Source organism: Trypanosoma brucei, chromosome 7, assembly GCF_000002445.2.
Source record: "Trypanosoma brucei brucei TREU927 chromosome 7, complete sequence".
NCBI classification, from domain to species: Eukaryota; Euglenozoa; class Kinetoplastea; order Trypanosomatida; family Trypanosomatidae; genus Trypanosoma; species Trypanosoma brucei.
In genome coordinates, this window is record NC_007280.1 from 1,810,598 (window position 1) to 1,822,675 (window position 12,078).

General features: G+C 49.6%; 2 protein-coding genes across 2 annotated transcripts, besides 13 other annotated features; both read right to left on the bottom strand.

The window, feature by feature from the left end:
- Positions 1 to 12,078: part of a sequence feature (sequence corresponds to BAC RPCI93-15M23) that runs on past both edges of the window.
- Positions 248 to 291: a microsatellite.
- Positions 679 to 760: a sequence feature (GA-rich).
- Positions 902 to 956: a microsatellite.
- Positions 1,119 to 1,139: a sequence feature (AT_rich).
- Positions 1,204 to 1,226: a sequence feature (AT_rich).
- Positions 1,437 to 1,474: a microsatellite.
- Positions 1,825 to 1,861: a microsatellite.
- Positions 2,150 to 4,687, bottom strand: Tb927.7.6630 (hypothetical protein, conserved; the record flags this gene model as incomplete). The annotated part of the gene is made up of 1 exon (XM_841190.1): positions 2,150 to 4,687. The coding sequence occupies one exon, from the start codon at positions 4,685 to 4,687 to the stop codon at positions 2,150 to 2,152; it is 2,538 nt and encodes an 845-aa protein (XP_846283.1).
- Positions 4,838 to 4,859: a microsatellite.
- Positions 5,654 to 5,697: a microsatellite.
- Positions 6,301 to 6,365: a microsatellite.
- Positions 6,563 to 6,587: a microsatellite.
- Positions 6,780 to 11,633, bottom strand: Tb927.7.6640 (hypothetical protein, conserved; the record flags this gene model as incomplete). The annotated part of the gene is made up of 1 exon (XM_841191.1): positions 6,780 to 11,633. One exon carries the CDS (start codon positions 11,631 to 11,633, stop codon positions 6,780 to 6,782), a length of 4,854 nt encoding a protein of 1,617 aa, XP_846284.1.
- Positions 11,794 to 11,820: a microsatellite.

Sequence of the window (12,078 nt, forward strand, 5' to 3'; positions counted from 1 at the left end):
CCTAAACACCAACCCGGGTGCAGGTACATTTTACACATCTATGTATATATTAATCTACGTGTGGATGTGTCGGATTACAAATGCAATAATATATTAAGCCATCACACTCCCTTTCTTGGTGCCTCCAGGGACTAAAAATAACAAGAGGAGGAGGAGGAGAAAAAAAAAACACCATGATGGGAGGAAGTAACGAGATGTGAAGTTAAAACAATAATAATAACGGAACGCACAACCTCTTATTCACTCCCACACACACATAAACACACACAAACATACATATATATATATATATAGTTTCGAAAAAGGACATCTTCACGTGGCCAGCGCTGTTCATCCAATGTCCTCAGCCCCTTTTTTGTTATTCTCCTCTGATGGTAATGCTGGAGTTAAAGTTGGAATTGGGGTTGCTTCCAAAGAATTGTCATATCGTCCAGTGCTCCGCACATTTTCCGTACGACGTCTCACTCGGCTAAACCTTCAGCATAACTCTCTATGCTTTGCCACTTTTCTTTCCCTTTTTTTTTTTACTCTCTTTACTTTAAGACAAAACATGAAAGGACAAAATGGAAAAAGAAACAGATATAAAAGCAGTTAGTCCAATCACGAAACTGAGACAATGTGAAGTTGCGAAGGTTAAGAAAAACAAAGTAGGGAGTCAGAAATTTTCTCAAAGCCATCAAGGACAAGAAATGGAAGGAGGAAAAAAAAGAGGAGAAGTAAAGGATGGAAAAAAAAATGAATGCGGGAAAAAAAAAGGAAACAAATAATATGAAAAGCGCAACTTACAGACACAAATACGAACACAAACACTCACCTACCACCGCATTTCCCTTCCACTTTTTTTTTCCGATGTACTTCTTTCCGCCTACTCGATGTCTCTCACCACCTCTTTATTTTGTTGTTTCTCTTCTTTTCTTTTTCTTTTCTTTTCTTTTTCTTTTCCTTTTTCTTTTTTTACTTATTCTCATTATGATTTCTACTACATTTCCTTCCCCATCTTACACATTACCCCTTCGTCTCTGCAGTGCACACGGCGTACGTACTCACAACAAAAAAAAAGTGAAAAATAAAATGTGGCTTCTACATCTATTATTCACAATGGACTTTATTACTTTGTGTTTTTTTATTTAAAAAAAAAAGCAAACAAGACACAAATATTATGATAGTAATTATAACCGTTAAAATGACAATAATAATGGTAACAATAAATAAATAAATATATATATGTATGTGTGTGTGCGTGTAAGTGGGGGGAATGGTGAAGAGGCTCCAAATAAATGAATGAAAGGAGAGGGAAGAAAAAAGGGGGGAAATCACTCGTCTAGAAAAAAAAAACATACAAATAAATTTGCTCCCACCACCCTCCCACACACACGCACACACAGAAGCGCTATCCTGTCTCTTACTCACTCTATAATGCATCTAAAGCATAGACGTAATAATAATAATAATAACAAAAATAATGACAAAAATACCAAAAAGAAAACCTCCTAACCGCTTACTTGGGAGCGTATCAAACACACAAAAAGATACTCATACGTACGCGTACGTTTATAAAGATGAATAAATATGCGCGTGCAGAAGAGAAAAAGGGATTTTGCTTGCACACCGCATGACAGCTCTACGTAAAGCACACGGTGAAGTCAGACTCTAAAATTTAAAATAAGGAAGGGGAAGACGCGAAAATATCGAAGAGGGGGGGTCAAAGAAAAGAAACCACTTGTAACAACTCCCCTCTCCGCCTACTACCGATGTTGCGGTGGATGACATGACGGTTCATCACCGATCCAGCCTACAGAATTTACCCTCGTTGCTGGCGGCGTTTGTATGTGTGTGTGTGTGTGTGTGTGTGTGTGTGTGTTTCTCTTTTTTTAATTTTTACACGTCATTTTTGTAACACCACATTCTAAAGTAATTTACCTCAATTCAACTCATCAGATGACTGATCGCGTCTATGTGTTCACGCATGTGCCACCTTTTCTTCTTTTCACTCACGCAACACTAACTGAGTGTTTGCACGTGAATCAGGAGAGGGAACACAAGAAGAAACAGATACAAAGAGAAAGAGAGCCACAGAGGAGAAGGAGAAGCAATTATGTGTTGTTTCTCCCATAGCCAAGCGCATCGCATTGCCCCACCCCCCCCCCTTTCACCACAACTCAGCGAGGCTATGAGCAAAGACGCGGTAATTCACCATCACGTCAAGTGGCGGGGGATGATAGCGATGGCGCCCCTGTTGACATCCCAAACGGTTTAATTGCTGCCGCAGAAGCGGGAGACACGTGGGTGTCATGAGACGAGCCTCCGAGTCGGTTCCATCACTGCCATCATCCGCCTCCCCAGACGGTTGCACGCCGAGGCGCTCCATAACACCGCGTTCCCCAAAGCATTCGTGGAAGCAGCGCCAGAGACCTATATACATTTTCATGGCATCATCCTCCATGGCTGATGCCTTCCGTCGGTTCAACATCCTTTCCCACAGGCTCCTATGAGTTGCAGAAGGCGACGATACCCCCCCACTTGATATCGTGTGGAGGGTGCCGGGGGATGCCACCGACATTGGAGACTGGCTCTTCTGGTGTTGTAGTTTTGTTACGGGTGAGGGCGACGCAATGCACATGGAAAGATCCGCGGCCTCTTCACTGTTGGGTGCAACACTGGAAGGGGAACCAATCATAAGCACTTGCTGCACCACGCGAACCACAACAATCATTGGAAGCGTTCCCGCTTCATCCAAGTCATAGCCATGCAGCCGCCGCGAAATGGCAGCGGCGTGTGTTGCCAGCTGCCGGCGGAGAGAACTGGTATCGGATAAAATCGAGTTTATACTGTCACCTCTGCTGCCGCTATGGCTTAAAGTGCTTCGACCTTGTGCTAACTCGAGCTCGCCCAAGACGACAGAACTGCGGTTGAGACTGAGTTGAAGTGAGCGCACCACACGGCGCCCCTCAGCGGCCACCACGGCATCCTGACTGGCACTTTGAATCGCTTCGGATGGACCATTCGCATCAGCAGCGGCGCCGCCGTCCACATTGGATCCACTGTACGTGCGGCTTACTTCCTCCAACTTAGCTAAAAGGCGTTCGCTCGCACGCCGTACTTCACTCCTGGCACCTTCAACGAATGATCGAAACTCTTCACTAAGACGCGGCGAAGACACTAACTCGGCGCAGCCCTCACCATCAGGAACCACTGTACGGTGATCGGTGCTCCGAGGCCCACGTTCCGCGTTACCCCCCACACCTGAGAAACCACCTACGGCTTTATTGCCGAGGGTTTCCTTGCAATCACAACATTCCTCGGTTGTATCCGAAATGCGCAGTGCACATTCCCCCTCTCCGGTGCCGTCCCCAGCAGCCACGTTACGGGGCCACACGGAATCGTAATCACTTCCAACGAGGGAAGTTTCGTTATTTGGTGCTGTAGAAGCAGGAGCCGAAGTGTTAGCGTTGGCACTGTCGCGGGTGTCTAAAATCTCCGAGGCACAGCCAGCGCCATCTCTCACAGGCGTCCCAGTGAGTACCTGCAAGGAAGGCGTTGGTGTTGAGCCGCTAACAAGTAGCAGAGATTCACGTCCCCGTGGTTCAGTTGCAGGCGACAGCCTCACGTCCCACGATCCACTCAGGCAGCTGTTAGATAATTGGGTCTGCTGCACATCAGTAGCCGCCGTTCTCATCAGCGCTTCATTCCGCCTCTGTGCTGCCTCGGCGTCCGGACGAAACCGCTTCCTCTCATCTTCCTCATCCGGAGCGTTCGTCACCTGAGTCCCAACCTCCGAGGCGCCACCTACAAGTGGGCTGATGCCCCCGTTGCACAACAATAACGAAGACTGGAGGGAGCGTACCCGCTTCCCACAACCGGGTCGCAGCTGCTCTTCATGAATGGTTGGTTCACCAGGCGGTGTTAGCCCACCGGACATCGCGCCCAATGCAGCTCCCGGTGGCAACAACATACTCCGCCGCATAGCATTGCTCCCACAGCCTTCCTCATATACCTCTTGGCTGGTTATCAGTGGCTGCCGTCCAAAAACTTCCGCTGACTCCGCTTCCGCATCGAAGCACTCCCCATGTCCCTCCAAACATGCTTGAAACTCCTGCTCCAACGCAGAACCTTGTGAATCGGGTACGTGCTCATCATTGTCACCCTGTGAGACTTCACAGTCTGAAAGCTGCAAGTGAGGGAAGTTTCTCGGCGTGATCGTCGCTCGGGGTTCCCTTAGTAGCGAGGACGGGGACGAAGAGCGATCCTCGGTGGATTGTGTCGAGTTCAATTCACGTGAAATGGAAAACACCGGCGGACGGCCGCTCGAAAGAGCACTTGAGTCAGCGCAGGCATTGTCATTAGCTTCACTGACATCCATTCCCCCTTCCACTTCGTTATCACACGCACCGCTAGCGGGACCGACAGCACCTGGTCTTGGCGGCGGTGTGAGTGACTGAGTCTCAGGTATGAAGTCGGACTGCGAAAGTGAAGGTGATGTTAGCGCCGTGCATGCAAATGATGACCGGTGCTGGTGCCGTTGCTGCTTTAGTTGATTTTTCCTGGCGGATGCCGTGACGTTGGAGTCACATGGCGTTAGGACCATTGGTGTAGGGGGGAGGGAATCGAGTCGTAACGCGGGACGGCCTTGAGGCTGTGAAAGACTCGCTACGGAGCTTTCATCACAATAAATGGTATCACTGTCCATTGTCAATGCGCTGTTGCCACCGATGCCCCTTCCCTTCGTTTCTCCTCAGTACAACACTGTTGTTGATTTTTATTGTGTGAGCACAACCGCTCGCTCAAGCGAATGAATGATGACGATGACCGCAAAATGGAAGTGAGGCGGCAACGTATAATATATATATATATATATATATGTTATAAACAAGTGCCTCCTTCACTTGACGATGCACAAGTAGGAGTATAGAACCGAGGGATGTATGCGCGGGTGTGCCTTTTTTTTCTTTGTGTGTATTCGTGAGTGCACGTCTAACAAATGTAAGCGAAAATGAAACAAAGTTTCTAGTGCTCTACCTTTCTTTGTTTCGCTTCCTTCCTCTTTACTTATTGCTTTGTCCACCCGCACGTGTTTTCTAAGCCCTTCGGCACTCCTCTGTGTTTTCTCCGCAGCTCTGGCTGCGCTTCCGCACTAATATTATTCTCACCGGAGCCCTAAAAAAAAAACCCAAATATCTTAATTTGAACTACGTGTGCTCTATGCTCGAAAAAAAGAAGAGGAAATAACAATTATGTGTACCGTTATTCTTCACCCTTTATGTTTGTTTGTCCCTTCACTTTCCTCCTTCTCTCTCCTTCGTGTCTACTTCCTTCCTACTTTATTTATTTTGTTTGCTTGTCTGTCTTGCTTTTTTTTCTCTTCCTTTTCAATCTGTTCCTTCGCTGAGTTAATTCCCACTCCTTCGATCCCTAACCCAAATGTTGCTGTTTTTTTTTTCCTTGTTCTTGTTGCCTTGTCTTGCTTTTTGTTTCGTTTTCGGAGGGGGAGAGGGAAAAAAAAAATGATTCTTCCTTGTGCCTTCGGCGAAAGAAATCTATTGAAATGCAGAAGGTTAAAAGGCAAAATAAGACAAAATAAGAGAGTCGGATGTGTCAAACAAGAAAAGAGGAAAGGCCACAAAAAGAGTGACGTTCAGTTACTGAATTCATGCACAATAATAATAACAATAATAACAATGATAATGATAATGATGATAACGGTGATATAAAACATAATGAAAGGAAAGGGGAGAGAAAAGTGGGAAGAAGGCACATGAAGGAGAGTGCGACAAGAGGAAAAAAGAAAAAAAGAAAGTTTTCCCGAACCCCTGAGGCATCATCAACATCACACTCATTTTTTTCATATATGTTTTTATATGCACACGCGCATGTCGTAACGCTGAATAACAAACGTAAATATGCTTGTTTGTTCATATTTAGTTCATATAAGAAATGGAAGGGTGAAAAGAAGAAACAAAAAGAATGCTGAAGTTCAACACCGTTCCCACCAATACTTGCGCCACAGTAAAACGAAACAAAGTGATTAAAAATGGTGAACAAAAAAGAGTTCACATATCAAAGCAGACCGATGATGATGAAAACAACAGCAGCGAAAAAAAAAAGGTGCAGAGTTACGGACTGGTGTAGCAAACAAAAGAATCTGGAAAGAAAGAAACACCGTGAAATGCGAGTAAAAGTTGCGACAATATCGTAAGAGCATGCACATGCGCACTTTCATATCTGCATTTGAGCACACACACACACAACATCGTAGAAAGACAAAGAGACCCATAAAATACAACAGTACATAGGCATACGAGCATATACATGGATGTATATGTATACGTATACATGAATAAATATATGTATATACATAATATATATATCTACAGTCCTTTCTTTTATCTTTCTTTTTACTGGTTTACGGGCGCATTCCCATGCACCCAAACATCCCGTTTCATGATACCAATTCTCCCCTTTTTTTTTTCATTACTTTCAGATGCCCAGCATTGAACACACATACATACAAGTACATCATTCATATATACATATCTTCCTGTTTCTCTTGCTTCCTCACCAACGAATATATATATATATATATGTATATAACGCAGTGACTCAATCTGCTACGTTCTTCATCATTTTTTTTTGTCTTTCCTCCCTTCTTTCTAACTACTCTACCAATCCATCTCCTTTCTACTCTCCTTCTTCATGTAAAATATAACGAAAAAAACAGAGGGAAACCAACACACAAAGTAACTAAACAAAAGCGGCATCGCTCCCATGTAGTTCTATTGGGCTTATGGACTCATTCGGAAACTGCTATTGGGACTTACAGATGGAGGATGACGGCCACCAAGATGACGCAACTCCAAAGGCACAAGTACCCAGTTAGAACATAACTCGGCACCTCTCCGCGCCAAAATGCATTGCTTCACGAAGAATGCCCTTCTCGGGAGACGCTTTGCGGAATGACGAAGGGTTCGTGCACGATTAGCTGAATAACGTAGAATTTGCTTCCTAATTAGTGCACCCGAGAGCCGTGGAGGGCTGAAATCCCCCGAACCGCAGCTTTGAACTTTCTGTACATACCTCTTCACAACGTTCCGGCAGAATGCGAGGTTGGAAGGGCGACGTCCCAAAGTGCTCTGACACAGCCGATTAACGTTGCGCAGTAGACTCCGCTGAACGCATTTCGCCGTTGACGAGAGCGGCCGCCACGACTGGGGTAGTCCCGATTCTTGCCATAAATTTTCATCGACGCCCACATCACCTAATGTGATGTTAATGCACGGCAAGGGCGAACACATTTTCAGGTTGCGGCCCACGGGGCGAAGAGCACTAGTACCTCTTCTGCGGGAAATGTCGTTTGAATGGCCACCCTCAGCACCCATGTTTACGTATGGCCGAGGTCGAACGACTGGATTCGATTGGACAGACGACATTGTGCTGATAGGGTTGAAACACTTGAACATGTTCGGCTCAAGTACGGGACTTTCCGGAAGAACGGGCCCAGTGGCTGATTTGGGGCGGTGAGCCAGGAGCATTCTGGAGAGAGACCGATAGTAGGCCTCCTCAGCTGGTCTCAGGTACGTCCGTGCGGTGGGAAAGCCCTCCGTCCCTATGTCTAAAGTTACCCCGGGTTTTAACTTACGTTGGGGCAATTCGTGAGTACGAGCCAACTTACGCTGCAGCGGAAGTGGCTTATACGCACCGCGATGAGCAAATCCGGTGCCGGGGCCGCCTCCACCACTACCACCAGCACCGTAACCATAGCCAAAACTACCGTGGCCGGCGCGGGCATCACTGTGACCAGTGCCAGGACCATAACCAACACTGCCGGGGCCAGTGCGCTCACTGTAACCAGTACCGCCGGCACCAACACTACCGGGGCCAGTGCGGGCATCACGGCCAGCCCGGGAACCATAACCAAAACTGCCAGGAACAGTGCGGGCATCGCGGCCAGTGGCAGAACCATAACCAACACTGCCGGGGCCAGCGCGCTCACTGTAGCCAGTGCGCTCACTGTAACCAGTACCGCCGGCACCAACACTGCCTCGTTCTCTCCCACGTCCAATGCCTGCGAAAATTTGTTCAGCCGTACGCGGGGTGAAGGTATAAGCATGCAGCAGCCGCTGCTCCCGAGGCTCGTACTGATCCTCGTCGCCTTCTAACAGAGGTGTGCCAGGATCATACCAAGGTGTCCCACGCTGTTGAATAAAGGAGAAGTTCTGCTGCAACCCTGTGAACCTGGCTGGGGGCGCACGGTCCCTTTGCTTTACCTCAGGAATGTCGGTTAACAGGTCGACGCGAATCACCGAAGCCCGCCACGGAATACGCTGTACCCCACGCCGCGTAAGTGTCACGGGAGGCGGTGATCTCTCCCTTACATATCCCGAAGCCTCTGAAAGAAAGGGGACAAATGTTGCACCACCGGTGCTCTCCGAAACCTTGGTATCCCTATCGTCGGAGCACGGAAGATCCGAAGTACCAGGGCCAAACTGGGGAGCATCCGTAATAGGTCCTCGAAGACTTCCAGGGGCGCTACGCTTGGCAGGGACTGCGGTCGGACGCGGTGCTGTATCAGGTGGAGTGTCCACTTTTTCCACTGCAGAACTAGAGAACACACTCGAACCCCCTCCCACAGTCCCGTGCGAAGGTTGAATCGGGTGCGCTGTTCCGCCCTTTGACCACCGCCGCTTGGAGTCTGCCAACGAACCCGAGTCATGAGACTGAAAGCTCTTTGGTGAACTGCGGCCACCTCCACTCCTCGAAAGTTGAGAAGAGACCTTTCGACCCCTCGGCGACTGTGGTTGCACTTGAGCCGGCAAATCAGTTTTACCTCCCTGCTGATAGCGTTCATCTGAGGAAATATCACCAGACGATTCCCTTCCTCTAACTTGACCGGGTCCATGCCTGCTTGCCGGCTTCGCTGTGGTACGCACATCACCATCCCCTCCTGTAGCTGGTTGCTGCTGACCACCTGAGCCCCTCACCGGGCTCGCCTTTTGATTACTTGGCGACGCCGCAGATCTGGTGCTTCCACCACCAACGCTCGTGACAGGAGAAGCAGCAGCAACAGCACGCACCTTTCTCGCCTGCTGAGCACCTTTCGCCTGCGGGGAACCGGTGTCGTCTGCCCTTCCCGGTGCACGTAACCCCTGTGACGCCCCTGTGCCCTTCGATGGAAACTTGGGGGCAGCACCACCTCGGGGGCTCCCGGGGGCCAAATTGTTTGACGAAGATAGGCTACTTCTCTCGCCCGTAGTATCGCTGGCGCTTCCTCCAGATGGCAACCTCCCGCGCACGTGACGCAGAAAATTCTCCAGTACTAGTGTGTCACTCAATACTACTTCTGACATGTGCTCCGTCAGTACGACGGTATTTGTGTTAGGCCCTGGTGCGCGGAACTTCACGGTCTTTGTTGAGTCCGTGCTGCCCCTTAGCGACAACGATTCCAACAGTTCATTTAGTGCAATGACAGACTGGTGCAGCAAGCCATAGTGACGAGCGAGTTCGGCGACGTGATTGCCAACGCTTACCGACAAAGGACTCATCCGAGCCATAAGTTCCATCGTTTGAGAGAGTGAGCGTGTCTCCTGAGAGTTCTCGCGCTCACCATCGTCAGTAGTAGCCTCACCGCCGGCACCGGCAGAAGATCCCCGTCCTACTCCCAAAGGAGGCAGTGCATGTGAGCTCAAATCTCTCGTCGTAGCTGTCCCACCTCGGGAAGTCTGCGAATGGCTCGCTGTCCTTCGCTCAGATGGAGTCTTCCTCCTCTCACGGATGTCTGCATCCTCAGCGGTCGTTAAGCTTCTCTTTGAAGCTGACGTCACCCTCCTCCTCCCAGTATCGCTGCTGCGCGTGCTTCCACCGGAGAAAGGCCGTTGCGAAGCATCATCGCGGCGCGACTGCTTTTCGGTGCGGGACTCACCGTGGGCCCCACGCCTCGTTGAGTCGCTACCAGCACTTGGGACACGAGCGTCTGTGTTGTCACTAGGGAGGAATGACAGATCCGAAGCCGCGCGTTCACCCGAGTGACCTGCCGCCCCCGATTTAGAGGCTGTTGCCTCTTTCGCCGGCCGTTTGGAAGTGCTCTTCTTTTTACTTTTTTCCGTCGTCCGTGTAGTTAGCGACTGTCTGGGCGATGATGTAGAACCGGTGTCTGGTCGCGGCAAACCCAGAGGAGAGAACAAATCCCCTTTTGTCTTAGGAGGTTGAGCGGCGCCACTCTGCCGACCTTTGCTAGACGGTGGTAACGCCGCATCGTCGACAGAAGTTGCCAATTTATCCCAGCTCACAGAAGCACGTGAGTCCCGTCCCGATGTAACACTAGGCGGCAGCACGTTAGACTTCTTTTTTGACTTCGTCTTCGGAACCGCTTCCTCCGCAGAGGGCACGTCTTCCTCACTGTCTGAAAGAGTGGAATGAGATGCAATGAGAGGCGTTCGCTCAACAGAGCCCTCATCATCTGTGAAGACATCCCTCCTAGCCACGAGTTGAGCCGGAACCACGCTGGTAGGAGCGCCCTGAAGAGTGGCCCCATCAGCCGACTTCGGAGAGGCACGTCCCAAGGAAAGCCGGTCTTGCGTGCTATCGAATTTGGTGGAGCGCCCATCCCCGGTGGTAGGGACGGATTCGGTCTCCTCTTGTGTTCCCTCAGCAGGGGGGCCGACACATACATGCGATAACACAGCATCTTCCTTTGCCATGCACAGCGTTTCGTACGCCTCCGTCACCTCTTGTACATGTTTACGGTAGAGCGTGTGACGCATCATAATATATTTCTTTTCGTCCTCTAATTTCCTGATCTCCGACTCCAGTCCTAGCGTATAAAGTCGATGCTCTGCCTCAACTGAGTTCCCCTCAACGCCCTCCGCGATAATTTTGAGTGCTTCCGCGGAGTACTCGCCACCCTCGTGCATCAGTTGCTGGTGAGGAAGGCGCCTCCCGTAACTAGCCATCCCGATCTGTCGCCGCAGGTTTGTAATGATGGTTTCCTTTAATGAAAGCGCAACAAGTCCCTCGGCCACACGGTTGTTTGAAATCTGAAGCTCCTCGTCCCGTTTCGCCATCCGATCTTCAAACATCCCTAACTCAGCCTTCAACCGGCTAATTTGTTGACGCAACTGGTCCGCTGAGATATTCTGTCTAGCGATACTTTGATGCAACTGTGTATTGTTCTTCTCTAGTTCCAGGGAGCGCTTCTCAAGAACGTCATATGATGCCTGCAGCTGCTCATACCGAGCGTTCGTTTCATTCAACTCCTGACAGCGCGTGTGGAGTTCCGCCCGAGTGCGCTCCAACACCAATTCCGTATTCACGAAGCGAGTTTGCACCGACTCGAATAACTCAAAAGAAACGGAAATGGCGGGGATAGTGCTTGGCGGAGGTCCCTCTTCCCCGTAAAAGAGCGCCTTCATAGCGCCGTAACCCGGCTCTCCCATGGACTCCAGAATAACCCGGTAGCCCTCTCCGTATTCAATCGCGGCTTTGGCCTCAACGCTGATGGGCCGCTCGCTGCCAGCCGCCGCGCCATCGTTTGCGGCGGCGCCGGTGACTGACCCGATGCTGCTGGACGGGCTGCGATCCTCACCCAATGGGTTGGGTCGATGGAACCCTCCAGAGTGACCTGCAACAGCGGCATCGTTCATTTCTTTTGCCAAGATGGCTAACGCACAGACCGAATACAACCAGAGCCAGGTAAACTATATGTTACCTGCTTCCCTTTTCGTTCCCCCCTTTTCTTTCCTTTTTAGTCACTTTCAGACCTGAATAGGAGGCAAGTAATGGCAAAATAATGTTTTTGCTTTGTAATGATGATGATAATAATAATAATAACGGATGGAGAGAATGTCAGCACACAAAGGGCATCGATTTCGGTGCCACACACGTTCTTGTCTCCCTTCCCCCCTTTTTTCCTCCTTATCCCTGGGTCAAAAGGTGGAGAAAAGCAAAAACACCTTACATTTCCCCCCTTTCACCAAGTCCTTCTTATCACACCACAATGTGAACGTACGCGAGCACATTTGCAGCTGCTTCGTGCCTCACTTCCACCCACCTTACCGCTCCTTACGCACAACAGGAGCCAGAAAAGAT